This window comes from Bufo gargarizans, chromosome 5, assembly GCF_014858855.1.
Source record: "Bufo gargarizans isolate SCDJY-AF-19 chromosome 5, ASM1485885v1, whole genome shotgun sequence".
In the NCBI taxonomy this organism is placed as follows: domain Eukaryota; kingdom Metazoa; phylum Chordata; class Amphibia; order Anura; family Bufonidae; genus Bufo; species Bufo gargarizans.
In genome coordinates this window covers 181119444-181145976 of record NC_058084.1, presented here as the reverse complement: position 1 = coordinate 181145976, position 26533 = coordinate 181119444, and the positions used below count along the sequence as shown (strand labels likewise).

The 26533-nt window shown below is 44.7% G+C and overlaps 1 protein-coding gene across 4 annotated transcripts in view; it reads left to right on the top strand.

Moving 5' to 3' along the window:
• The window catches only part of TPK1 (thiamin pyrophosphokinase 1), a 730092-nt gene that overhangs the window by 302286 nt on the left and 401273 nt on the right, over positions 1-26533 (top strand). For all 4 annotated transcript variants that reach the window (XM_044294424.1, XM_044294425.1, XM_044294426.1 and 1 more), the window contains exon 5: positions 22784-22856. In XM_044294424.1, the coding sequence (XP_044150359.1) occupies positions 22784-22856 (73 nt within the window). The remainder of the gene's footprint in view (positions 1-22783; positions 22857-26533) is intronic.

Genomic DNA, 26533 nt, shown 5'->3' with positions numbered 1-26533 from the left:
CACACAAATTGGAGAGTTCATTTAAGACAAGTGACCTTGATGTCAGTTCTGCCTCCAGCAGTCCATGGCAGGCTTTAGGGGCCTGTTTCCTCGGCCCATGGCTCTCAGCCTTCCAACCTGGTACCAAGCCTCAGATCCCAACACAGAGATCCAGCTGCCTATTTAAGGACAGCCAGATGTTGCAAAAAACCCGGACCAGCAATTAAAATCCAGTCTGGTATTTGACCCCACCTGGCTGCAAATCAGCCCAGCAGCACATGCTGGGAGGAAAATACCAGTTTTCCCAGACCATTCCCCTCACTGTGTCACATACAGGGGGTGAACACTCACCAAACAATGTACTCGGGACAGGGCAGCCACGTTTCCCTGCAACTGGCCTACCTTTTGTTCCACTGTAAATTTAAAGTTTTGTAGGGAAAGGAACCATCTGGTGACCCGGGCATTTCTGTCTTTGCCTGGCTCATCCACTTGAGAGGGGAGTGGTTGGTCACCAGGCAGAATTTGCTCCCCAACAAATAATAACAGAGAGACTCGAGTGTCCACTTCTTAGCCAGGCACTCTCTCTCCTCTATACTGTACCTGGTCTCGGCTGGGGTAAGCCTACGGCTGAGGAAGACAATGGGCTTCTCCTCCCCTTTAACTTCCTGAGACAGTACAGCACCGAGGCCTACTTCGGAGGCATCGGTCTGTACTATAAATTCCTTTTTGAAGTTGGGCGTCGCCAAAACCAGGGACCCGCACAGGGCCGACTTCAAAGTGGAAAAAGCCTCTTCTGCATGATCATCCCAGCGAACCATCACTGACTTGCGTCACTTCAAGAGCCCTGTCAATGGCGCAGCCACAGTAGCAAAGTGGGGGACAAACCTCATGTAAAAGCCCATCATTCCCAAGAACGACTTTAATTGCCTAGTAGTGACAGGTCAGGGCCAATTCCGTATCGCCTCTATTTTCTTCACTTGGGGTTTGATGACTCTGCGCCCAATGACATACCCCAGGTATTTAGTCTCCTCTAACCCTATCGCACATTTTTTTGGATTAGCATTTAGTCCAGCCTTCCGAAGGGAGTCCACTACGGCCTGCACTTTGGGTAGGTGACTTTCCCAGTCGGTACTGTGGATGACAATATCATCCAGGTAAGCCAAAGTGTACCGACGATGTGGAGGAAGCACAATGTCCATAAGTCGTTGAAAAGCCCCTCTGGTGTTATGAAGGCAGTTTTTTCTTTGGCAGACTCCATCAAGGGTACCTGCCAGTACCCTCTGATGAGGTCCAAAACAGAAAAATACAGGGCTTGTCCTAACCTCTCGATAAGCTCATCCACCCGGGGCATGGGATACGAGCGAATTTGGAAATCTCGTTTAGTTTACGAAAATCGTTACAGAACCATAACGTCCCGTCCAGTTTCAGTATTGAAACTATAGGACTGGCCCACTCAATTTTACATTCCTCAACAACATCTAGTTGCAGCATTAGCTGCACTGCCTCTGAGATGGCTTGTCCCCGAGTCTCAGGTATCGGGTATGGTTTTAACTGGACTTTTGCCTGAGGCTCAGTGACAATGTCATGCTTAATTGTTGAAGTGCGTCCTGAGTCTGTTTAGAGGAGAAGCTATCAGCAATCTTCACTGTGGCAACTGCTTCCCTTGCATAAGACCGAGGGGCCGGAACTTCATTTCCTAGAAAGCTCAGCCGCGGGCTGTCGTCAGTACCGGTCTCCCTATCTTTCCAAGGTTTGAGTAAATTCACATGGTACACCTGCTCCAGCTTTTGCAGCCCTGGCTGGTGTACCTTGTAGTTTACCTCTCCAACTTTTTCGATTACTTCGTAGGGTCCCTGCCACCTAGCCAGGAGCTTACTGTCCACGGACGATACCAGAATAGTGTTGGGCGCGAATATTCGAATCGCTAATATTAATCGCGAATATCGTCACTTTGAGAATTTGAGAATATTTAGCATATAGTGATATATATTCGTAATTTCGAATATTCTAGATTTTTTTTTCATCAGTAACCTCCCTTCTTGCTTGTGGGCCAATGAGAATGCTGCAATGTCTGAGCTTAGCAACATCCCTAGCAACCAATAGGAAAGTTACCTTTCCCTTACTATATAAGAACCTCCCCAGCAGCCATTTTCTACAGGTTTTTTTTATGTTCTGAGAGAGACAGCAGTGTCATTGCTGTGCTCTGTGCTTTCCACACTACATTAGATAGATAGTTAGTTAGCTTTTATATATATATATATATATATATATATAATACAGATAGTCAGTGTAGTTTATATCCTGATATAGTGTAGCTGATAGGTTCCAGTGCAGGGTGTTAGGTAGTGTGATAGGTTCTGCTGTCCATACATACATGCAGACCTGCTAAAATGTGAAGTTTCATGTATTTTGCCAAAATATTCACATCATTAGTGCCGATTAGCGCAATGTCGAATATATTGGAGCACTCTAACTGCATATAAAGCCATTTTTATTTTCTGCTGTTGCAACCATTTTCTCCAGTCTCAGGAAACTTCTAGCAATTTGGAAAATTTAGAAAAAGTGACACACGCCTGTATTTCTCGTGCATTATGCAAATATTACATCAAATTAGCGAATTTGCGAATATATAATGAATATTCACCTAAATATTCGTGAAATATCGCAAATTCAAATATAGCCCCTGCCGCTCATCACTATAGCAGAACCAAACCAGATCTCCCGGGTTAAAGATCCATACCCTAGCCTGCTGATTATAGACCGGACTTTGAGCTTGCTGAGCTGCCTCCATATGCTCTCTTACTAGGGGCAACACTGTTTCCATACGTTCCTGCATCTGGGTGACGTATTCAATAATACTTTTATATGGGTTGGGCACCTCTCGCACTGCGAACATAAGATAGGACAGAAGGAGGTCCTAGTCCTTCCCATCCTTAGGCTGAGTTCACACGGGTGAGATTTCCGCGCGGGTGCAATGCGTGAGGTGAACGCATTGCACCCGCACTGATTCCTGACCCATTTACTTCTATGGTGCTGTGCACATGAGCGGTGATTTTCACGCATCACTTATGCGTTGCGTGAAAATCGCAGCATGCTCTATATAGTGCGTTTATCACGCAACGCAGGCCCCATAGAAGTGAATGGGGCTGAGTGAAAATCGCAAGCAAGTGCGGATGCGGTGCGATTTTCACGCATGGTTGCTAAGATGACAGTCTATTCACTGTATTATTTTCCCTTATAACATGGTTATAAGGGGAAATAATAGCATTCTTTAATACAGAATGCTTAGTAGAAGGTCAATTGAGGGATAAAAAAAAATTACAAATAAACTCACCTCCTCCTCTTGATCGCGTAGTTGCCGATCTCTTCTTACTTCTTTAATAATGAGCTGCCGGCTAAAGGACCTGTGGTGACGTCACATCACATGGCACAATCACATGGTCCATCACCGTGGTGATGGACCATGTGATTGGACCATGTGATGATCTCAGTGACGTCACCACAGGTCCTGAAGAAAGAACAGGAGACCGGCAGCTACGCGATCAAGAGGAGGAGGTGAGTTGTTTATTTGTTAACCCTCAATTGACCTTCTACTAAGCATTCTGTTATAAGGGGAAAAAAGCATCTACACAAACTTGAACCCAAACCTGAACTTCAGTGAAGAAGTTCGGGTCTGGGTACCACAGTCAGTTTTTTATCACGTGCGTGCAAAACGCATTGCACCCGCGCAATAAAAACTGAACAACGGAACACAATCGCAGTCAAAACTGACTGCAATTGGGTACCTACTCGCGCAGGTTTGCCGCAGTACACTCGGGACGCATCCTGAACAAATCCGTCACGCTCGTGTGAACTCAGCCTTAGACACCACTCTTTTTAACATGTTTTTTAATGTTTGGTTAAACCTTTCTACCAGGCCGTCAGTTTGCGATTGGTAAACTGACGTCCGTAGCTGTTTGATGTGCAGCAACTTACAGAGTTCCCTCATGACCTTGGACATAAAAGGGGTCCCCTGGTCAGTCAGAACCTCTTTAGGTAGCCCCACTCGGTAAAACATCTCCATTAACTCTTTAGCTATAAGTTTGGCCGATGTATGTTGCAGTGGCACCGCCTCCGGATACCGAGTGGCGTAATCTAGGACGACCAAGATGTGTTGGTATCCTCTAGCGGACTTCGGTACTGGGCCTATGAGGTTCATAGCGATTCGCTCAAACGGTACCTCGATGATCAGGAGATGTACTAAGGGACTGTGGAAAAGGTGCTGGACAAGACTTGTAAAAATCTCTAAACACACTGGGCAGGTAAAACCATTGTAATATCCGGTCCTGTGTTTTATGCATTCCCAGATGGCCCCCGAGAACATGTTGGTAGGCTAACACTAACACGAGGTTGCAAAAATCCTGGGGCACCACCAACTGTTCAATATGTCCTCCACGCAGCTGGTTTACCCTTTACAGCATATTCTGATGATAAAAAATAGGGAAACATCTACTCTGTCCCAGGTTTTTGTGGTTCACCATCAATTATTACCACATTCTCCCAGGCTCAGGACAGGGTTGGGTCCTGGTGTTTCCCTGGAGACATTGAGGTCTGCCAATTCAGGATCTGTTGGCAAGTCCTCCATCTCTCCCACCATTACACTCAGTGGGTTTGTCTCCCCCTCTTCCACCAAAGTGGCGGGCACCCATACTGCTGGCCCTTTGGCCTCAGGTTCCCAGAGTTCTGGCCTTCCTCCTGAACAAGGCCAATCTCCTGGGTTTACCCCTGACTCACGGGTATCAGTAACTCTCACAACCGGCCATAGGGCCGGAAAGTCTCTCCCTATTATGAGTTCGTAGTGTAGATTTGTGGCGACTGCCACCTCGTGGGTCCACCTGCCGGCTACTGTGGTTAAATACACCAGCACGGTGGGGTAGTCTTACATGGCCAGGCTCCTGACACTGCCAGCAGACTAACGAAACAAGGCCCATAGTAGGTACATCCCGGGTGGCTCAAATCTCCGGGCCTGGGGTGGAGATTTCCGGGGTTTGACTGCTCCCCTCCCAAAAAGAATTCCCCTGCAGATTCTTAGTAGCCTCATAGCATTCCACCAGGTCCACCATCTCCAGGGCATTGCCAGGAGACACCTGTCCGATCCAGTTCTGGAGAGGGGGTGTCAAAGCCCTCCAGAACATATCAGCTAATAGTCGATCCAGCATAGCCGTGGGACAGCACATCAGGCTGTAGCCACTTTTGCAAGAGGTGAAATAAATCATAATGCTGGGGTCTCAATTGCTCAGCCAGGTTAAACCCCCACTGATGTACCCGCTGGGCCCAGTGTCACGGCGGGCGTGCACTCCGAATAACAGATAACGTACCAACCAGGCTCTGAACGAGAGACAGGGGAAGGGTCACCTCCTAGCTAATCCCTGACCTCTTTCCCTGCACTGCTCAGCCCACATACAGACCTTGAAGGTAGGTGTGATGTGTCCTCCAGCCTGGGCTGACAAAACCCTGAATTCCCTGAGATGGTGAAGTGGGGAAATAGGAGCAGCCTGCTCGCACAGAACCTGGATGGGAAAGATGACACAAAACAACCAAACTAGAAATGACACATCTTCCAGAGCAGGAACAGACAGCCAACCTTCCCTCCTAGCTTCCCAGACCACAATGATTAGTATAATCCGCTCAGATCACTTGGCTGGAGTGCCATTTAAACTAATGACTCCACCCAGTGCACCTGATGAGAGGCGGATCCAGCACGGCACCAAAACAAACACTAACTTCGTGCTGCTATCCTGGCTGACCTCCGCACATCGTCAGAGTGGGGCATGACACCCGGACCAACACATTCACCCCAGTCTTGCCAGAATCTGACCCTTTACTTTCTGGTAGTCGGCCGCTTGATCGTCCAGCAAGTCGAAATACACCTGCTGAGAATCGGATGCCAGGAACGGTGCGACGACCTCAGCCCACTGGTCTCGGGGTAGTTTCTTCCTTGTGGCCACCTTTTCGGACATCGCCAGGTAGGTTGCAACATCATCTAAGGGTGTCATCTTGGGGATCACTGCACGGACCACTTTCCGGACATCATGGACCCTTTGGGATGTTCCTGCCGTCTGTATAGCCATCACATTTTATAACAGAAGCTGGTTTGTTTCTTTCTGCTGCCTGTTAGCCTCCTGTTGTTGCAGGTTGGTCTCTCGCTGCTGCTCGTTAGCCTCCACAAGAGCCTTCATTATTACCTCCATTTTGTCGAGGGTAACGGGTTGAAATTTAGCCGGTTTAATGTAAGACATACAACCATGCCCGGAGCAAAAAATTTAAAACAACAATACTTTGGTGATCACACCTGCCTCACTGCGCTTGCCTGCATCCTCCACCAATTGTGAGGTTTCGCTCTGTTAGATAGGGTAAGCGGACACAGTACAGAGGCAAAAGACAAGTTCTTAACGCAAAACTTCAGTGTTTATTCACATGAGGCAAATGCACAAAACAATGCGTTTCTTTGCAGTCTCGGTGTTTACTTCACACACAATCGAAAGTACATCTTGGTGTTACTTCACACAAATAGGAAAGTTCATATAAGACAAGTCACCTTGATGTCAGCTCTGCCTCCAGCAGTCCACAGCAGGCTTTAGGGGGCCTGTTTCCTTGGCCCATGGGTCTCAGCCCTCCAACCTGGCACCAAGCCTCAGATACCAGCACAGAGATCCTGCTGCTGAGTCCAGCTGCCTATTTAAGGACAGCCAGGTGCTGCCAAAAACACGGACCAGCAATTGAAATCCAGTCCGGTATTTGACCCCTCCAGGCTGCACATCAGCCCAGCATCACACACTGGGAGGAAAATACCTGTTTTCCCCAGACCATTCCCCTCACTGTGTCACATGGATTTTCCAGGGAATATACTGTATGTCATGGTAGGAAACAGTGAGCTCTGAACTCCTGCCTAGCACCGTCCCTACCTATTTGCACAATCAGCCTGGTGGACCACAACTGGACGACAGTCCCTTCCTAAACAAGTGCAGGGTCCAAATCAGGGAAGGGAGTGCAGGGAAACAAATAACAATCTACAGAATGGCACAGAAATCAGATGACAAAAAACAAAAACTTACCAAGCCAAGGTCAATACCAGGAGAGTCTAAACTGAATCTAGAGAAACAAAACCAAGGGTAGCCATGGATCAAAACCAGGATATGTCCTCAAGTTCAAAGGGTCAGGCAGGAGGTAGGGTACAAATCCGAGGACAGGTATCCAGAAGTCAGTAATGTAGTAAAGAGGGCTAGTGGGGCAATCTAGGAATAGAAACCAATCACAGGCAACCTGTGGCTAGCAGGTTGCCTGTCACTTCCGGGTCACATGACGTCACCTAATCCATAACATCAGTGCACCGAATGTTGGCTTTGATTGGCCGGCGCTCCTTCCCAGAGAGATCAGCATGTCTGCCAGCAACTTGATGCTAGCGGCGCTGCAGTGAAACACGCCTGCTGGGTAAGTATGTTACATCATCTACACTGCCATAGCTATAAGGTTCCCAGTGGTCGCAACTGCGATCGGACCCGTAAGCCAGTGGCGCAACTCTGGTTAAATATTGCCATCCTGAGGATGGCAATACAATTATGTACTGTGGCAGGGGCACGGGAGCGATGTCTCCCTGCCCCGCTGTTAACTTTGTTAGGCTCCAGGCCCAGTCAGAGGCCGGCACAGGTGGCATGATAACATAATGATCATTGTGCCACCTGAGCCGTGCATCGTATCTCTCAGGAACCAGCCCGGAAGAGGCCTGCACCACATCGCTGACAGCGGAGGTTAGTATCTGCATTTATTGTTTTTTATTTTACACCATGATGTGGGGGCATCTACTGGGGCACTATGGGCAATGTGGGGAGGCACTATGGGGCCATCTACTGGTTGCACTATGGGGACATCTACTGGGGCACTATGGCCACATTTCGGGTGGGGAGAGCACTTTGGGGGCACTATGCTGACTTTGGGGGTGAGGAGAGCACCATGTAGACATTGTACGGGATAGCACTATGGGGGCATCTGCTGGGGGAAATTAATAAGGCATATTCTTGGACAGGCATGCATTAAGGGCGGGCACTATCGGGATATTGACTCCACTAGAGCCACTAAAAGGGAGCATTTTTTGCACTGACATACATTATAGGGAGGTACTTTTTTTGCTGGCTCACATTAGAAGGGACTATGTTTTGTACTAGTGCACATTGTAAAGGGTTATTTGCACTGGCGCACATTGTAAGGGAGTATTTTTTGCATATTGTAGGGAGAATTTTTACTACTGGGGAGCCATGGGGAACATTATTATTAGTATGGGCACAATGGGGGCATTATTACTATTTGGGGCATTTTTAACACTAAGTGCAATCTTATTACCATTGCTGTGACTTTTGGCAGAACTATAACTGTGGGGCCACCCTGGCACAGTATCAGCTTAGAACTGTTATTTTGGAACACAGTATTGGGGTGGCAGGATGGAGTGTTGAGAAGGTGGGAGGATGATGGAAAAGTAGGAAACTAAGATGTCTTTTTGTCAAATTTTGCAGAGACAAGACATGGCTGAAAGAAATCATCATGGCGGTCTGGTCCAAATGGAGATGAGGAAAGAGAATTTCTACATCAGAGGAGACATAACTGAATGTAAGAGGTATGTAGTGCTGTATTACCCTGTATTTTATGTAACACTGTATGTAATGTTTTCTAAGTATGTCTTTAAGGACAGACACACACCAGAGAGTTGAATGTGATAAACTCACGGCATGTGTCAGTGAGAGTTCCCATTCTGGCCTCCGCTCCTCCTACAGGATCGCACAGCATTATGTCAGTGTAATACTTCCAGGACATAGTATTATTATGCTGTGCAATCCTATCAGAGGAGCAAAGGACAGAATCAGAACTCTCACTGACATTGAGAAGGGGTGTAAAATGAAAAAAAAATCACTAATTACCATTAGAGGTGGCCTTACGGTTCACCCGGCGGTTGTTTCGCGATTCGCCGAACATATGGAGAAATTTGCGCCCCCCATATTCTTTTACATTTTGAAGAACTTTGACCCATGACACATCCATCAGGTGGTACAAGACAGCCAATTGAGACATTTCAGCACATGGACATACCCCCTACCTTATAAATAAACCTGATCTGGCTGCCATTTTACATTCAGTGTTTGGCCAGTGTAGGGAGAGGTTGCTGTGTGGAGCAGGGGCAGGCTGTTAGGGACACCAAACGCTAGCTAATAGGGCCACAAAAGTCATTTTCAGGACTAGTATAGGTGTGCTATCTATATGTGTGATACACAGAGTGGTGCGATATACTTATAATATACTTTTATAATGAGTCAAAAACACATAGATCTTTATTGTGATCACCTGCAAGTCAGGGGGCTAGGGGCTTACTAGGGCCATTTTTATATAAGGTAAGGTTCCAGATGGGGTCGCTCTTATAAGGGCGTGTGGTCTGTGGTTAGGCTACCAGGGCCAGAATAGCACCCCCTGTAGGGCAATATCAGGGACAGTTCTTTGCCCACCCTGTCCTTCAATACCACATCATCATCTAGCCCAGGGATAGATGTTTTTTGCTTTCCCTCCGGGATTCATGGTTATGCACTGGAACCCCCCGGATTGTGGTAGGACATATGGTTTCTGATTTAGTGCCGCCGAGCACTTGTTATTGCCTATCACATCTATGCTTTTTGCTTAAAGGGGTTCTGCGCTTTGTTTTAACTGATATTTTATACTCTGGATAGATCATCAGCATCTGACCGTCAGGGGTCCGACACCCAGGACACCAGCCGATCAGCTGTTTGAGAAGGCAGCGGCGCTTCAGCAGCGCCGCGGCCTTCTCGCTGTTTACCGATGGCCCAGTGACGTCACGACTAGTATCAACTAGCATGGGTGGGGCTAACCTCTGTTCACTTGAATGGAGCTTAGCCCCGCCCACGCTAGTTGATACTAGTCGTGACGTCACTGGGCCAGCGGTAAACAGCAAGAACGCCGCGGCGCTGCTGGAGCGCCGCTGCCTTCTCAAACAGCTGATCGGCAGGGGTACTGGGTGTTTCGGACCCCCGCCGATCAGATGCTGATGATCTATCCAGAGGATAGATCATCAGTTAAAACAAAGTTCAGAACCCCTTTAACTTTAATAATTACATTTATTTTTATTTTGAGGGCTATCTTTTCCATTCACACGTCTGCAAAATGGGTCCGCATCCGTTCCGCAATTATGCGGAACGGGTGCAGACCCATTCATGTTCAATGGGGCCGGAATGTGCTGTCCACATCTGCATTTGCAGATCCGCACTTCCACATCTGTGCTTCCGTTTCCGCAAAAAAATAGAACATGTCCTATTCTTGTCCGCAATTGCACACAAGATTAGGCATTTTCTATTATAGTGCCGGCGATGTGCGGTCCACAAATTGCAGAATGCACATTGCCGGTGTCCGTGTTTTGCTCGAAGTCCCTCATAGTAAAATTATTAAAAGTTATGTTTTATCTTTATGTATATTCTAATGGATTGCCTTCCTTGTACAATGTTATAATATACTTTCTATGTTAGAAAGTATATTATAGTGCATTTGTATTGTGCTGCAGTTGTGTGCGGTTCTGCTGCGATACTGCAGGTATATAGAGGGACAAGTGTTATTAGAACAAATAATTTCTACTGGTGTGATATACCAGTCATCCCCCCAAAAAAACTGATTGAAGCGAGGTGTTATGTACCAATATACTTTCTTTATAGTTCATTTGGGGACTGTATAGTGCTTTTGCGCACGAGCGTACACAAAAATTATATTGCCGATATTTTGCATTGAAAAAAAACTATAAATGGAGATCACAAATTCGAATAATACATCTGGTATGTCAGTGTCCATGTTGTGGGACTATTTGTGCACTTCTAGTAATTATTTCTTGGCTGCAAATATGAGCTGAAGGTTTTTCAGGTTCGCCTGCCATTAAAATGAATGGGACCCGCCGCGAACTTGCGGTTCACGAACATTTGATCGTGTTTGTCCATCACTACTTACCATCACTGATCCCCTGCTGCTTCTATTCTGTTGCTGCTCCTCACTTCCTGGTCCTAATCTTGACACACAGGAAATGGCTGGAAATGCCCATTCAGCCAGTCACTGGCCACAGTGATGACCCACCTCAGTCAGTGATTGGCTGAGTGGGTATTTCCATCAATTTTCTGCTTGTTGATTTAGGCCCCATGCACACGGCCGTGGAACCGCGGCCTGGATCCCTCCTGAGAGCAGGAGCGCACGGCGTCACTGGTTGCTATGACGCCGTGCGCTCCCTGCTGCCCCCGCAATACAGTAATGCACTGGTATGATCTATACCAGTGTATTACTGTACTGTGCCGGCAGCAGGGAGCGCACGGCGTCATAGCAACCAGTGACGCCGTGCGCTCCTGCTCTCAGGAGGGATCCAGGCCGCGGTTCCACGGCCCGCACACGGCTGTGAAACACGGCCATGTGCATGGGGCCTTAGAATCAGGAAGTGCAGAGCTGCAGGGAGCAGGGCAGCAGCAGAACTGCAGAGGCCAGGGTCTGTTGATGTGCGTATGGCCTATTTGTGTTGTCTTTATTTTTTATTTTTTATCTATTGTGGTCCTTTTTCAAACAAATTTTCTCCCTTCACAAAACAAAATATTAATATTTAATATATCAAATGTTTAGAGGTTAAGATCAAGAGAGTTCCCTTGAAGTGCTACTTGGTTAAAAAAAAAACAAAAAAAAAACACTAACCATATAAGGCCCACACTTTTGCCTCATAGTTAGATGTAGAGTCTTAGTGCATGATGAACAAGAAGCTCTTTTCCATTCCACCAGTCACTTATATTGGGTTTGCCAAATTCTGGTCCCCATGACTGGCATACATCTCGACTCCTTGTACCTGTTTGGATCTACATACCTTTTTAAACTTTATTTAAAAAAATTAAAAAATTGGCGCATCTGCCACTTTCCACTGTCCTTGCCACTTTTCAGAAAGTGGTTATAGCAAGGGCAGGGAATGGGGTGTGACCAACTTCCCCGACAAATGTATCTTTTCTGGCAGAAATCTACGGCAGCTCCGAGCTTATTGTACATTTCTGGTTGGGCACACGGACTGCAGGAGGATGCGCCTAATTTATAACGAGGCATGTCATAAATTAGGCGCAACCTCCAGTGGCTCAGGTGATATCAAGACCGGCACAGAAAGTACCAGTTTATATCTCCCTCTTTCTGCTTTCTGTAGCCTGTGTTTGTTTGTATCCAGTAATTGCTGTAGATCTTATGTGATACTTGTATACAACAATAACATGAAATGAGTCTGTTGTTCAATGGATTCAGCAATCAGAATCTGTGGCTCATCCGACAGTTCTCTGTATTTGAGAGATGCACAACCTGCAATTTTCTGGCATGAAAATCAAGCAAGCTCCCCGACATATTCAGGTGTTAATTGAAATGGGGTCTTTTTAGTCTTGAGTACAATGCGGCACATCATACACTTGCTCCTCATCTTCCACCCTTGAAGCACAAAGTAATAGGACATAAGTGGCGTTCCTGATTTTAAGTAGCTGATGTTTTGACTGTCTGACTGATGAGCTGGATGGAAAGGAGAATATGCAGAGCGTACACACAGACTTGTGCCGCACTCACATACTAATCTCTATCGTATTTACGGAATAGAAAATGATTTGCCAGCAGTAGGTCTCGGGAGAAGTTTAAATACATGGTATAATACAGTAGGTTGTTTTCTAGAGATGACTAATCTATGTTATCACCTTCAGAATGTTTTATTCACCCATTTACCTTTGTATACAGCTTGGTAACAAAGAAGCACTTTACTGAAATGGGGATGGTGAAAAACAAGCTGATCCTGAGGGCTGAAAGGTTTGGAAATTACAAAGGATGACAAAAAGTTGAAAAGGAAGCAGAAATTGAATAGAATTTAAAACTTTATGGAGAAAATGATAGTGGCTCACCAATTTGGTAAAAAAAACTGTGGGGTGCTCACCCCTTGACACTCAATGCCGTATGTGTAAATGAAAAAAATAAAAGATTAGGGGGGCACTCTACTATCTGGAACCAGACAGCATAGTATACAGGTTTAAATGCAAAATTTATTAAAAGCGAACATTTATGCAAATAAATACTCCAAATTGCAGTTGTTACATAACCAGGTCGACCTAGTATTCTAAACATAAAATATAAAGGGTATAAATAAAAGAAATAAAATAAAAATGGGAATATAAATTTTTTCTTGGATGTTCAATGAGGTAGTGGGGGTTAGGCTACTTTCACACTAGCGTTCGGGGCTCTGCTTGTGAGTTCCGTTTGAAGGCTCTCACAAGCAGCCCTGAACAGATCCGTACGGCCCCAATGCATTGTGAGTGGATGTGGATCCACTCAGAATGCCTCAGTCTGGCACCGTTTGGCCTCCGTTCCGCTCAGCAGGAGGACACCTGAACACATGTTGCAGCGTTCGGGTGTCCGCCTGGCTGTGCGGAGCCAAACGGATCCATCCAGACTTACAATGTAAGTCAATGGGGACAGATCCGTTTGAAGTTGACACAATATGGTGCAATTTCAAACGGATCCGTCCCCCATTGACTTTCAATGCAAAGTCTGGACGGATCCGTCTGAATAACTTTTACACTTACATTTTTTTTTTTATATATAATGTAGACGGAACCGTTCTGAACAGATACTGTCATTTGCATTATAGGAGCGGATCCGTCTGTGCAGACACCAGACGGATCCGCTCTGAAAGCAAGTGTGAAAGTAGCCTTATTTATATTCTATATATCCCCAAAAATAGTCAGGTGAAATAGATTCCTTTTTATGTTATATCATTGAGCTTAAAAGTGGCAATTGTAGCAAAATGTCCACATATTGAATCGGAATAATTATGCAATATTTGGTAATGTCGCCACAATGTCTGTATGCTCAAATAAATAGTAGCGCTCCTTTTATCTTACGTATCTTGATGTCAATCCTAGTGGTTATATTCTCATCCAACATATAGTGGCTGTTTTCTCCAGGCTTATCACAACTTGATAATATATATATGTTTAAGCGTACGTTACCACTCCTGCAGCTTTAGTATCTCTCATTTGGATGTGGCCGTACTTTGCCTCCCGCTGACCTGTGTGTCTGCTTGTTTCTCAGTAAGACGGCACGGCGTCCCACGTGGTCTCAGTGCTCCATCGGTCTCTTTACAGCCCATCTGGGTGGTATGCGGTTGCTGGCCACAGCGCTCGGTTTGTGGGTTCACTTGCCTATTAGTTCCTCGGTGTCCCACGTGCTCCAGGTAATATACCGCTACCAGATCAGAAGCATCGGGCTGGAGACAGACGAACGACCTCTTGTGTATGGCACCGAGATATTCAGGATAACCAGAGTTAGGGGGCATAAACAATACTCTTGTTAATAATATGTCAAAGTCTCTAAATATTTTCACTGCTGTTCGTCAGATGCATTTCGGGGTAAATCCTCTTCCTCAGTGGTCCTAAGTGGTCCTAAAGCTGCAGGAGTGGGTAACGTACACTATATGTTGGATGAGAATATAACCATTAGGATTGACATCGAGATACGTAAGATAAAAGGAGCGCTACTATTTATTTGAGCATACAGACATTGTGGCAACATTACCAAATATTGCATAATTATTCCAATTCAATATGTGGACATTTTGCTACAATTGTCACTTTTAAGCTCAATTATATAACAGAAAAAGGAATCTATTTCACCTGACTATTTTTGGGGATATATGGAAGTTAGATAGCCCCCATTACCTCATTGAACATACAAGAACATTTTTATAGCACTATTTTTTTATTTTTTTTATTTATACCCTTAATGTTTTATGTTTAGAATAGTAGGTCGACCTGGTTATGTATAACAACTGCAACTTGGAGTATTTCTTTGTATAAATGTTTGCTTTATTAAATTTTGCATTTAAACCTGAATACTATTCCATCTGGTTCCAAATAGTAGAGTGCCACCCTATTATTTTATTTTTTAGAATTTAAAACTTAGCTTTTGAATTTTTAAAATCAGAAATGTAACAAAATAAGAGGTGATGTGCAATTGTAATTATTGTACATTTATCCAAAACACAGGTTCTCGGGGGGGGGGGGGGGTGAGAAAAATATTAATCACTTCATATGACCTATGGCCAGGCGTGTTGTCAGACTGGCGTGCGAACAAACACGGTTACCAACTCTTATGACCACACCCTAGGTATCCAGTCCCAATGTGGGGGCCTACTGGAGTCTTTCCCCATCATACAGACAAGAGTCTCCTTCAGTCCAGTAGGCAGTAGTCTGCACACTCAGGAGACAGGCAGAGGGAGTCAAGTCATAAGCATGTCTCAGCAAATGGTGTACTAGCCATGGATTAAGGGGTGAGGGGAGATGTGCTCTAAACTGGTCACCAATCAATAACTGTGATGAATCAACCAGAGTTTTTTTCCTGTCTCTTAGGGCTCATGCACACATTCCGTTTGTGTGCACGCCGTTTTACGGATGCAGACACAATCACATAAATAGGTCTGTGATCTGCAAGAGACGGTCCGCCCTGCAAAAAAATAGGACATGTTCTATTTTTTTGGAGTGTGGAGGCACGGACCGAAATCCTATGGCCAAGCTTCGTAGTGCTTCTATGGGCATCTGATCCATGCCCCCACACCTCTCTGCATCTTGCAGATTGGGTCCGCATCCGTTATACGGAGTTCACAGGGCCGATGCCCGCATATTGCAGGCTGCAATTTGGGTACAGGAACACGTGTTGCTGCTGATTCAGTGTAATTGAATCACTAATTGAACAGGGCATGTTGAAAATAATAGCAGTGTGGAGTTTAATGGGTGAGGTCATTCATTCTTTGAAAAATAGGTGACAATTATTGCCCTTATTTAACCCCTTAAGGACTTAGGACGTACCGGTACGTCCTAACTTTAAAACGTGATTGCGGCGCGGCGGGGGTTAATCGGAACAGGATGTCCGCTGAAGTCATTCAGCGGGCATCCTGTCACAACGCCGGGGGGGGGGCATGTGACCCCCCCCCCCCCCCGCATCGGCGATCGCAGCAAACCGCAGGTCAATTCAGATCTGCGGTTTGCTGCGCACTGGTCCATTCGGGTCTCCGGTGACCCGATGAACCGGAAAAGAACGGTGATCGGTGGTGTGATTGTCCGAGCATTTGGGAGAGGCGGTACTGGCCGTGGTGCTGATGGGTGCTGTCCATGGTGCTGATTGGTGCTGGAGAGAGGCGGGAGATTCAAACTCCCGGCGCTCCTCTCTCACCTCCTCTTCCTGCTGCTGCACCTGCACCGTCCAGCACCAGCTCCTGCAATCCCCCCATCAGCACCCATCATCCTCCAGGTAGGTTAGGGTCAGTGAGGGAGAGGCAAGATTAGGCAGGGATAGAAGGGAAAAGTTAGGGAAAAAAACATCAACACTTTATCTGATTTATTGTTTCTGGTGGTTGGGGTCAACAGCACTTAGCTGTGAGACCCTAGACCCACCCCTGCCACTTGCCCCCCAGCCCCCCACCACCAGCACCAGCCCCGCCGCGGATTTTGAGCCCGAGATTTCGGATTTTGTTGGCAATCCAGGAATCCAGATTCCCACAGTGGGCTTCACTGAAATTGACTTTTTTAGTTTTTTTTTCAGTGACCCATTTGTGAATCTTAAGGTGGAGCAGACGAACCTGTACGCCCAACAGTTCGTTGCTCAGCACCCAGACTCGTTTTTGGCTAGACCCGGTGGCTGGACGCCGGTCAGTGCAGCCGAGATGAGGACATTTTGGGGCCTCGTGCTGCATATGGGTCTAGTGCAAAAACCCAGTGTCAGGCTGTACTAGAGTGGGGACATACTGTACCACTGTACAGTATGGTCATGACATGCCCCCGGTTTGAGGCCATCTGGAAATATCTGCATTATTCAGATAATGCAGCATGTCCCCCCCAAGGTGATCCAGCCCATGACCGTCTGTATAAGATACGGCCGGTCATCGATCACTTTGGGACCAAATTTGCGCAGGCCTACGTGCCTGGAAGGGAGGTCGCGGTTGATGAGTTTCTTGTTGCGTTCAAGGGGAGACTTAGTTTCCGCCAATACATTCCCACTAAGTGGGCGAGGTATGGCGTGAAAATGTACAAAATTTGTGGGAGTACCTCAGGGTACACTTACAAATTTCATGTGTACGAGGGGCGAGATTTCCGAATGACCCCCAGAATGTCCCCCCACTCTGGGTGTTAGCGGGAAACTTGTGTGGGACCTTATGCACCCACTGCTAGATAAGGGTTACCACTTGTACGTGGATAACTTCTATACTAGTATTCCCTTGTTCAGGTCCCTTGCCGCCAGATCCACATCCGCTTGTGGGACCGTGCGGAAAAATCAACGAGGCCTCTCTACCCACCCCCTCCAGGTACCTATCCCCAGGGGTGAGACCCGTGCCCTTACCAGTGGAAACCTGTTGCTGGTCAGGTATAAGGACAAGAGGGATGTCCTTATACTGTCCACAATCCACGGTAACAGCATCACCCCTGTCCCTGTGAGAGGTACCGCGGCAATGGTCCTCAAGCCTGATTGTATCGTCAACTACAATCTGTATATGGGAGGAGTTGATCTCTCTGATCAAGTTTTCAAGCCATATAATGCCATGCGCAAAACCTAGGCATGGTACAAAACAGTTGCGATCTACCTGGTACAGTTTGCCTTGTACAACGCTTTTGTACTATCCCGAAGCGCTGGCAGCACAGCGACATTCCTCCAATTCTATGAGGCAGTCCTCAAGGACCTGATCTTTTCAGACTGGGAAAGAGCAGGCCGGAGTACCTCGGGAATTGGAGGCGCCCGGATCGTCCCTGGCCAACATTTTCCAGGTGTGGTCCCCCAAACTGGGACGAACCCATAAAAAGTGCAGAGTGTGTCACAGGAGAGGGATACGGAAGGACACCACCACTTAATGTGACACGTGCCCTGATCATCCGGACCTCTGCGTTATCGATTGCTTCAGGGAGTATCACACTTCCATGGAGTACTAAATTTTTATAATCCCCAACAGTCCCCTAGAGAACATAAAAAACTATGGCTCTCAGACTTTGGAGACACGGAAACAATTTTTTTCCCCAAAAATATTAGTTTTAGTGCAGGCATCCTCAAACTGCGGCCCTCCAGATGTTGTAAAACTATAACTCCTGGCATGCCCAGACAACCTACAGCTATCAGCAGGGCATGGTGGGAATTGTAGTTTTACAACATCTGGAGGGCCACAGTTTGAGAATGCCTGCTTAGTGTCTCCAAAGTCTGAGAGCCATACATATTGGGCATCGCCGTGTCCATAAAAATCTTCTCTATAAAAATACCATTTATAAACCCAGTTTTGAATACCTTGAGGGGTGTACTTTTTTAGATGGAGTCACTTTTTTGGAATTTCTATTCTAGGGTGCAACGGGGAGCTTGAAATGGGACATGGTATAAACAAACCCAGTCCTGCAAAATCTGCCTTCCAAAACCCATATGGCGTTCCCCTCCTTCTATGTCCTCCCGTTTGGCCAAACAGTAGTTTAAGACCACATATGGGGTGTTTTTGCTAACTACAGAATCAGGGCAACCCATATTGAGTTTTGTTTGGCAGTTAATCTTTACTTTATTACTGGAAAAAATTGGTTAAAATGGAAAATTTTCGAAAAAATATTGAAATTCCAAAATTGTTTCTCCATTTGCCATTAACTCTTGTGGAACACCTAAAGAGTTAACAAACTTTGTAAACCCAGTTTTGAATACCTTGTGGGGTGTACTTTCTTAGATGGAGTAACTTTTTGGGGAATTTCTATTCTAGGGGTGCAACGGGGGGCTTGAAATGGGACATGGTATAAACAAAACCAGTCCTGCAAAATCTGCCTTGCAAAAACCATATGGCGTTCCCCTCCTTCTATGTCCTCCCCAGGGGTGTAACTATCAGGGAAGCAGGGGAAGCAGCTGCTTCGGGGCTCCGAGCTTAGAAGGGGCCCAGGAGCAGTAGCAGGGGTGTCAGCAGGGCAGGGTTGCATGTACTATGATGTAAACTTCTGGCCTCACAGGCAGCAGGTAGCCTTTAATGGAGGGCCGCACTGAAGATAACAGGAGCTCTTGTCAGTAGCTTCCTTAAGAACCCCCCCCAGTTTGCTCCTCTTCACTTACTGTCATATTACGGCAGGGCAGCAGTGTTCTTTGCTCTGCTGTAAAAGGCAAGTGCATGTATGTGAAAGGTGTGTGTGTGTGATTATCTATCATCTATCTTCTATCTATCTATTATACTGTATATATATATACAGTACAGACCAAAAGTTTGGACACACCTTCTCATTCAAAGAGATTTCTTTATTTTCATGACTATGAAAATTGTAGATTCACACTGAAGGCATCAAAACTATGAATTAACACATGTGGAATTATATACATAACAAAAAAGTGTGAAACAACTGAAAATGTCATATTCTAGGTTCTTCAAAGTAGCCACCTTTTTGCTTTGATTACTGCTTTGCACACTCTTGGCATTCTCTTGATGAGCTTCAAGAGGTAGTCACCTGAAATGGTCTTCCAACAGCCTTGAAGGAGTTCCCAGAGATGCTTAGCACTTGTTGGCCCTTTTGCCTTCACTCTGCGGTCCAGCTCACCCCAAACCATCTCGATTGGGTTCAGGTCCGGTGACTGTGGAGGCCAGGTCATCTGGCGCAGCATCCCATCACTCTCCTTCATGGTCAAATAGCCCTTACACAGCCTTGTCCTGTTGAAAAATAAATGATGGTCCAACTAAACGCAAACCGGATGGAATGGCATGCCGCTGCAAGATGCTGTGGTAGCCATGCTGGTTCAGTATGCCTTCAATTTTGAATAAATCCCCAACAGTGTCACCAGCAAAGCACCCCCACACCATCACACCTCCTCCTCCATGCTTCACTGTGGGAACCAGGCATGTAGAGTCCATCCGTTCACCTTTTTTGCGTCGCACAAAGACACAGTGGTTGGAACCAAAGATCTCAAATTTGGACTCATCAGACCAAAGCACAGATTTCCACTGGTCTAATGTTCATTATTGTGTTCTTTAGCCCAAACAAGTCTCTTCTGCTTGTTGTCTGTCCTTAGCAGTGGTTTCCTAGCAGATATTCTACCATAAAGGCCTGATTCACACAGTCTCCTAACAGTTGTTCTAGAGATGTGTCTGCTGCTAGAACTCTGTGTGGCATTGACCTGGTTTCTAATCTGAGCTGCTGTTAACCTGCGATTTTTGAGGCTGGTGACTCGGATGAACGTATCCTCCGTAGCAGAGGTGACTCTTGGTCTTTCTTTCCTAGGGCGGTCCGCATGTGAGCCAGTTTCTTTGTAGCGCTTGATGGTTTTTGCGACTGCACTTGGGGACACTTTCAAAGTTTTCCCAATTTTTCGGATTGACTGACCTTTTTTCTTAAAGTAATGATGGCCACTCGTTTTTCTTTACTTAGCTGCTTTTTTCTTGCCATAATACAAATTCTAACAGTCTATTCAGTAGACTATCAGCTGTTTATCCACCTGACCTCTCCACAACGCAACTGATGGTCCCAACCCCATTTATAAGGCAAGAAATCCCACTTATTAAACCTGACAGGGCACACCTGTGAAGTGAAAACCATCAAGAGAATGCCAAGAGTGTGCAAAGCAGTAATCAAAGCAAAAGGTGGCTACTTTCAAGAACCTAGAATATTACATATTTTCTGTTGTTTCACACTTTTTTGTTATATATATATATATATATATATATATATATGTGTAACAGAACCTAGTTATCTCACGAGTGGAGGCATTTGGTGGAAATTTCAATGCATAAAATGCATATGTGAAATTCCTGTACTTGCTTGAAATTGGTTATGCTATTTTATTCTGTGTATTCAAGTAAGCAAGAGTTCACATCTCCATTTCATTTTCGGTTCTTCTGATCCGTCAGAAGAACAGAAAAAAAGGATCCTGTAAACAAATGGATCCTGTTGCATCCGTTATGCACATTTGTCATCCGTTTGAGCCATTTCTACCTGAGATCCGTTTTTTAGACAGAAAGAAAACTCCTGTACGCAGTACTTTTTTCCATCTGATAGAACAGATCTCAGAAATGGCTCAAACGGATGCCAAATGTGCATAATGGATGCAAGATACATCCAGTTTTTTTTTTTTTGTTTTTTTTTTTTTCGTTCTTCTGACACATCAGAAGAACGGAAAATGAAACGGAAATGTAAACTCTCCCTAATTATATTTGTTTTGAGTACTTTTTTTTTGCATTTTTCTTGTAATTATGGTAACAGACCTTTTATTGACATTGTATAGTGTGTATAGCTGTAATATTATGAAAGGCAGGAGCGTACCTATAGTGGAAGCAGGGGACGCAGCTACTGCAGGGCCTGAACTCAAAAGGGGCCCACCTGAGATGAGGACTAAATTGTAAATAGGGCCCCCACAATAGTATTATATACAGTGACATGATATGCAGTATATGTGTGGGAAACGGACGAAGTCACAGCAGGGCCTGTTTTCAGTGAGTGATTTTGACTAGCTGCAGGACTGGGGCTTGCATAGGGGGAGGGAAGGGGGTTGTGAAGAAGTTGCCCATGAGGGTGGGGGGGCCCATTCAATAATTTGGTGTGGGGCCCAGTCAGTTCTAGTTACGCCACTGGTCCTCCCGTTTGGCCAAACAGTAGTTTAGGACTACATATGGGGTGTTTCTGCAAACTACAGAATCAGGGCAACCCATACTGAGTTTTGTTTGGCAGTTAACCCTTGATTTGTTCCTGGAAAAAATTGATTATATTGAAAAATTTGAAATGTTATGTCCATTTGCCATGAAGTCTTGTGGAAGACCTAAAGGGTTAACAAAGTTTTGAATGCCTTGAGGGTGTAGTTTCTAAAATGGGGTCATTTTTGGGTTGTTTCTATTACGTAAGCCTCACAAAGTGACTTCAGACCTGGACAAGTGGGATTTGGAAAATTTCCGGAAAATTTCCAAATTTGCTTCTAAACTTCTAAGCTATGTAACATCCCCCAAAAATAAAATGGCATTCCCAAAATGATACAAAAATGAAGTAGACATATGGGGAATGTAAAGTCATCACAATTTTTGGGGGTATTACTATGTATTACAGAAGTAGAGAAACTGAAACTTAGAAATTTGCTAATTTTTCAAAATTTTTGGTAATTTTTTTTATGTTAAAAAAATTAACTTTTGTGACTCAATTTTAGCAGTGTCATGAAGTACAATATGTGTCGAAAAAACAGTCTCAGAAAGGCCTGGTCAGATTTGAAATAAATGGCCAAGTCCATAAGGTGAAATAGGGCTGAGTCCTTAAGGGGTTAAGGAAGGAAGGCAGCAAATGTTGTATATGCTGATTACAGTGCATTTCTCTCTGAAATTATGAGGAAAATGGGTAGTTAAAGACATTGTTCAGAAGAACAGCATACCTTGATTAAAAAAGTTGATTGGAGAGGGGAAAACATATAAAGAAGTGCAGAAAATGATAGGCTGCTCAGCTAAAATGATAGCAAATGCTTTAAAATGGCAACCAAAACCTGAAAGACGTGGAAGAAAGCGAAAAACTATTATTCGAAAGGATAGAAGAATAGCCAAAATAGAATAAAATGTGTAGTGTTCCCAATGCATTTGTGTGTATGGAAATAAAAGCTATTAGAAGAATGTTGAGCTTTATTCACTTTTTTAAACACACTGCTATTATTTTGAACACAACTGTATGATATAACAATATTTGAACATATATGTTTACTTACAGTGTTTCTGTTTGCTGTTTAGGTACTTGCCAGACTTCATAAGTGGAGACTTTGATTCCATACAGCCTTTGGTGAAGGAGTTCTACAAGAAAAAGGTACTATTTGCTATATGTTATACATTTTACTAATGTTTAAAAGGAATCTATTGGAAGATAGACCTATTTAATAAGAGCACATTTTAGATACTCGTACTATTGGGAATCGCTGCTGCTTAAAGGGCATCTGTCAGCAGTTTTGTACCTATGAAACTGCATGGCCTGTTGCATGTATGCTTTGCAGCTGAGGGCAGCTTGGACCATGTTCATATGTGCCACATTACTGAGAAAAATGATGTTTTAATACATGCAATGCATCTCTAGGAACAACTGGGGCATTCTCAGCAATGCGGGCACATATAAATATGGGACCAACACAGATGCCTTCAGCTGCCAAGTGCACATGTAACAGGTCAGCCAGATTAATAGGTACAAATCTGCTATGCAGATTATATGGCCATGGCTTTGATACTTAGTTCCATGGCCACTTAATTCTACTTCACCAGTCAAGCCAGGAGGTGTGCAGTTTACTATTACAATAGTATGAGCATCTCTTACAGTGTATGTATCAGTCTCCATTGATAGACAAAGTAAGATCAGGTTTTCAGTTTAATAATTGTGAATTCCCCATCCCTACCGCCACCTTCCTCTCTACAATATAATAATGATTTGTGTGTAAAAAATCTGCAGCCATCTGAATGACAATGCGTTCATTTTTAGGAATAGAATGAAGATTTGCTACTGTTTTACACATGCTGTATAACTCCTCATGGGGATTATCCCATGATTAATGTCAAAAATTAAAATCAGGCATCATATAGAACACGACAAGCTCTTTTTAAAAAAAAATAGAACCAGCCCTGTACCAGACATGGATCCAGAGATCTCCCCATTCATTGCTCCAATTTATCTGCTAGATTTATATCAAGCTGAGTAGCCGTGTTCTTTCCCAGGGGCTGGGTCTTTTTCTGCAGCTCTGTTGCTCCTATCACAGCTCAGGAAGCAAATGACTTGCAGCCTTCTCAGTAAGTTGGACACAGATACAAGGAAAAAACAAACAGCAGGTGGCGCTATACAGATACATTTTATTGAATAACTCAGTGGCTGTACTAAATATTTAATTACATGTAGCTACAAAAGGATTCAGATCCAGGTACTGGTTTGAAAACTGTAGGATATTTTTGTGGGACAACCCCGTTAACACATGATTACAGAAAGCAAAGTTTAATATTGAAGGTGCTCTTTTCCATACAGCCATGCTTTGTTTTTTGTTTTTGCATGCTTTCATTTTTTTATTTTGTATGTATATGGAAGGCAAAAGAGATTCAGAAAGTCTTTAGACCTTTTCACTTGTTTTACATTTTGTTTTCTAAAGTCAAAACTGAATTTTAGAATGTTTTGCAAAGTTATTTAAAAGGTAAAAACCTAAAATTTTGCAGGTACATAAGTATTCAGACCCTTTGATATGACACTTGAAATTTAGCTCTGGGGGCCTTCCAGTTCGCTTGATCATCTTTGAGAAGTTTCTACACCTTGATTGGAGTCTACCTGTGGTAAATTCAGTTGATTGAACGTGATTAGGAAAGACACACCGCTATCTATATAAGGTCTCAAAACTGGCAATGCATATCACAGTAAACAAGCCATGAGGAGGAAAGAGCTACCTATCCAAATCAGAAACAGGATTGTGTGGAGGCACAGATCTCGAGAAGGGTACATAAAATGTCTGCTGCACTGAAAGCTCCTGAGAGCCCAGTGGCCTTCATAGTTCTTAAATAGAAAAAGTTTGGATCAACCAGGGCTTTTCCTACAGATGGCTTCCCCACCAAACTAACTAATCAGAGGAGAATGGCTTTGGTTTAAAAAAAAAAGATGACAAAGAACCCAATGTTCACTCTGTCTGAGCTCCAGAGATCCTGTGGGCATATGGGAAAAACTTCTTGAAGGTCAACTATCACTGCAGCACTCCCCTAGTCTGGGCTTTATGGCATAGTGGCCATAAAGTAGCCTCTCCTCAGCAAAGGACACATAAACACCCTCCTAGAGCAAAAAAACAAAAACACCTAAACACCTAAAAGACTCTCAGACTGTGGCAGACAAGATTTTCTGGTCTGATGAAACCAAGATTGAAATTTTTGGCCTCAATTCTAAGTGCCATGTCTGGAGGACACCAGGAACTGCTCATCACCTTCCCAATACCATCCATACAGTGAAGCATGTTAGTGGCAGCATAATGTGCGGGTGTTTTTCATCGATTGGGACAGGGAGACTGGTCAGGCTTGAGTGAAAGCTGAATGAAGCAAAGTACAGAGATATTCTTAATGAAAACCTGACCCCAAACACATAGCCAAGACAACACAAGAGTTACTTAGGGTCAACTTTGTGAATGTCCCTGAGTGGCCTAGCCAGAGCCCTGAATTAATAATTTCTGGAAAACCTGATAATGGTTGTCGACTGACGGTCCCCAAACAACCTGACAGAGTTTGAGATGATCTGCAGAGGAGAATGGCAGAAACTCCCCATATCCAGGTGTGCAAACCTTGTGGCATCAGACCAAACAAGACTGGAGGTTGTAATCGCTGCCAAAGGTGCTTTACCTAAGTATTGAACAAATGGTGTGAATATTTATTTCAGTGCAAGATTTTAGTTTTTCCCTCTCTAGAAATTAGCAAAGATTTCTAACATTCTTTTTTCACTTTCTCATTATGGAATACTGAGTGCACAATGATGGAGAAAAACTAGAAATGTATCTTATCTTAGCACAAGGACACTGCATAACAAAATGTAAAAAAAGTGCAAGACTTTCCGAATGGACTGTATGTTCCCATCTAATATTCATAGTGCTTATTCCAGGGACAGGTAGTTGATTGTTTCTCTTGAGAAAAAGCATGCACAAGCTATTTTCATATACTGAAGGATAAGTGATTTGTGTATGTTTCTGCAGATGCACAAAAATATTCTTTGGAATTTTTGCCAGAATGTATAGAATATGGTATCTAAATATCTATAATATGCAGTATATACAATTATGCTTCCTTCTGTATGGTATAAATGGAGGTTATAATAAGTAGATTCAGTCGCTACTGGGCCCAGGAGCCTGAGGGGACCCAAAGACCCTTGTGCTTTATAGAAAGAGGATGCTGGTCAAGTTACTCCGCTGGCTAAAGAGAAGGAATTAGGTCAAGAATTTGGCATGGCCAGTTCAAATTTTGCCTTAGGCAGCACAAAGGCTATGTCCTTCTCTGTGTCATGGAACCATGAACCAGACGTACACAAGAGATGAGTGGAAATAAGAAGGCTTTATTGGAAATAAAGCTGTAAGGCAAAAGTCCAAACGGATGGCTAAACCGAAGCAGGGTCTTGCGAAACCAGAGATCAGGAACCAGAAGGGTAGTCAGACGAAGCCAGGATCAGGAACCAGCAGGGTAGTCAGACGAAGCCAGGATCAGGAACCAGCAGGGTAGTCAGACGAGGCCAGGATCAGGAACCAGAAGCAGCAGCAGTCTTAGAAGCATGTGAGCACAGGAGGACCAAGCAAGGAACTGAAGCCACAGACCTCCTATATATGAGCCAGGCATCCAGCTCCTCCCAGTGGGAAGGAGAAGCCACAGGGTGGGAGGCTACAAGAAACCCAGAAACCAAGATGGCCGCCAGCACATGTCAAACGAAGGAGAACAGCAGGAAGGTAAGACCATGACAGTACCTCCCCCTCAAGGGCCCCTCCTCCGCGGAGTAAG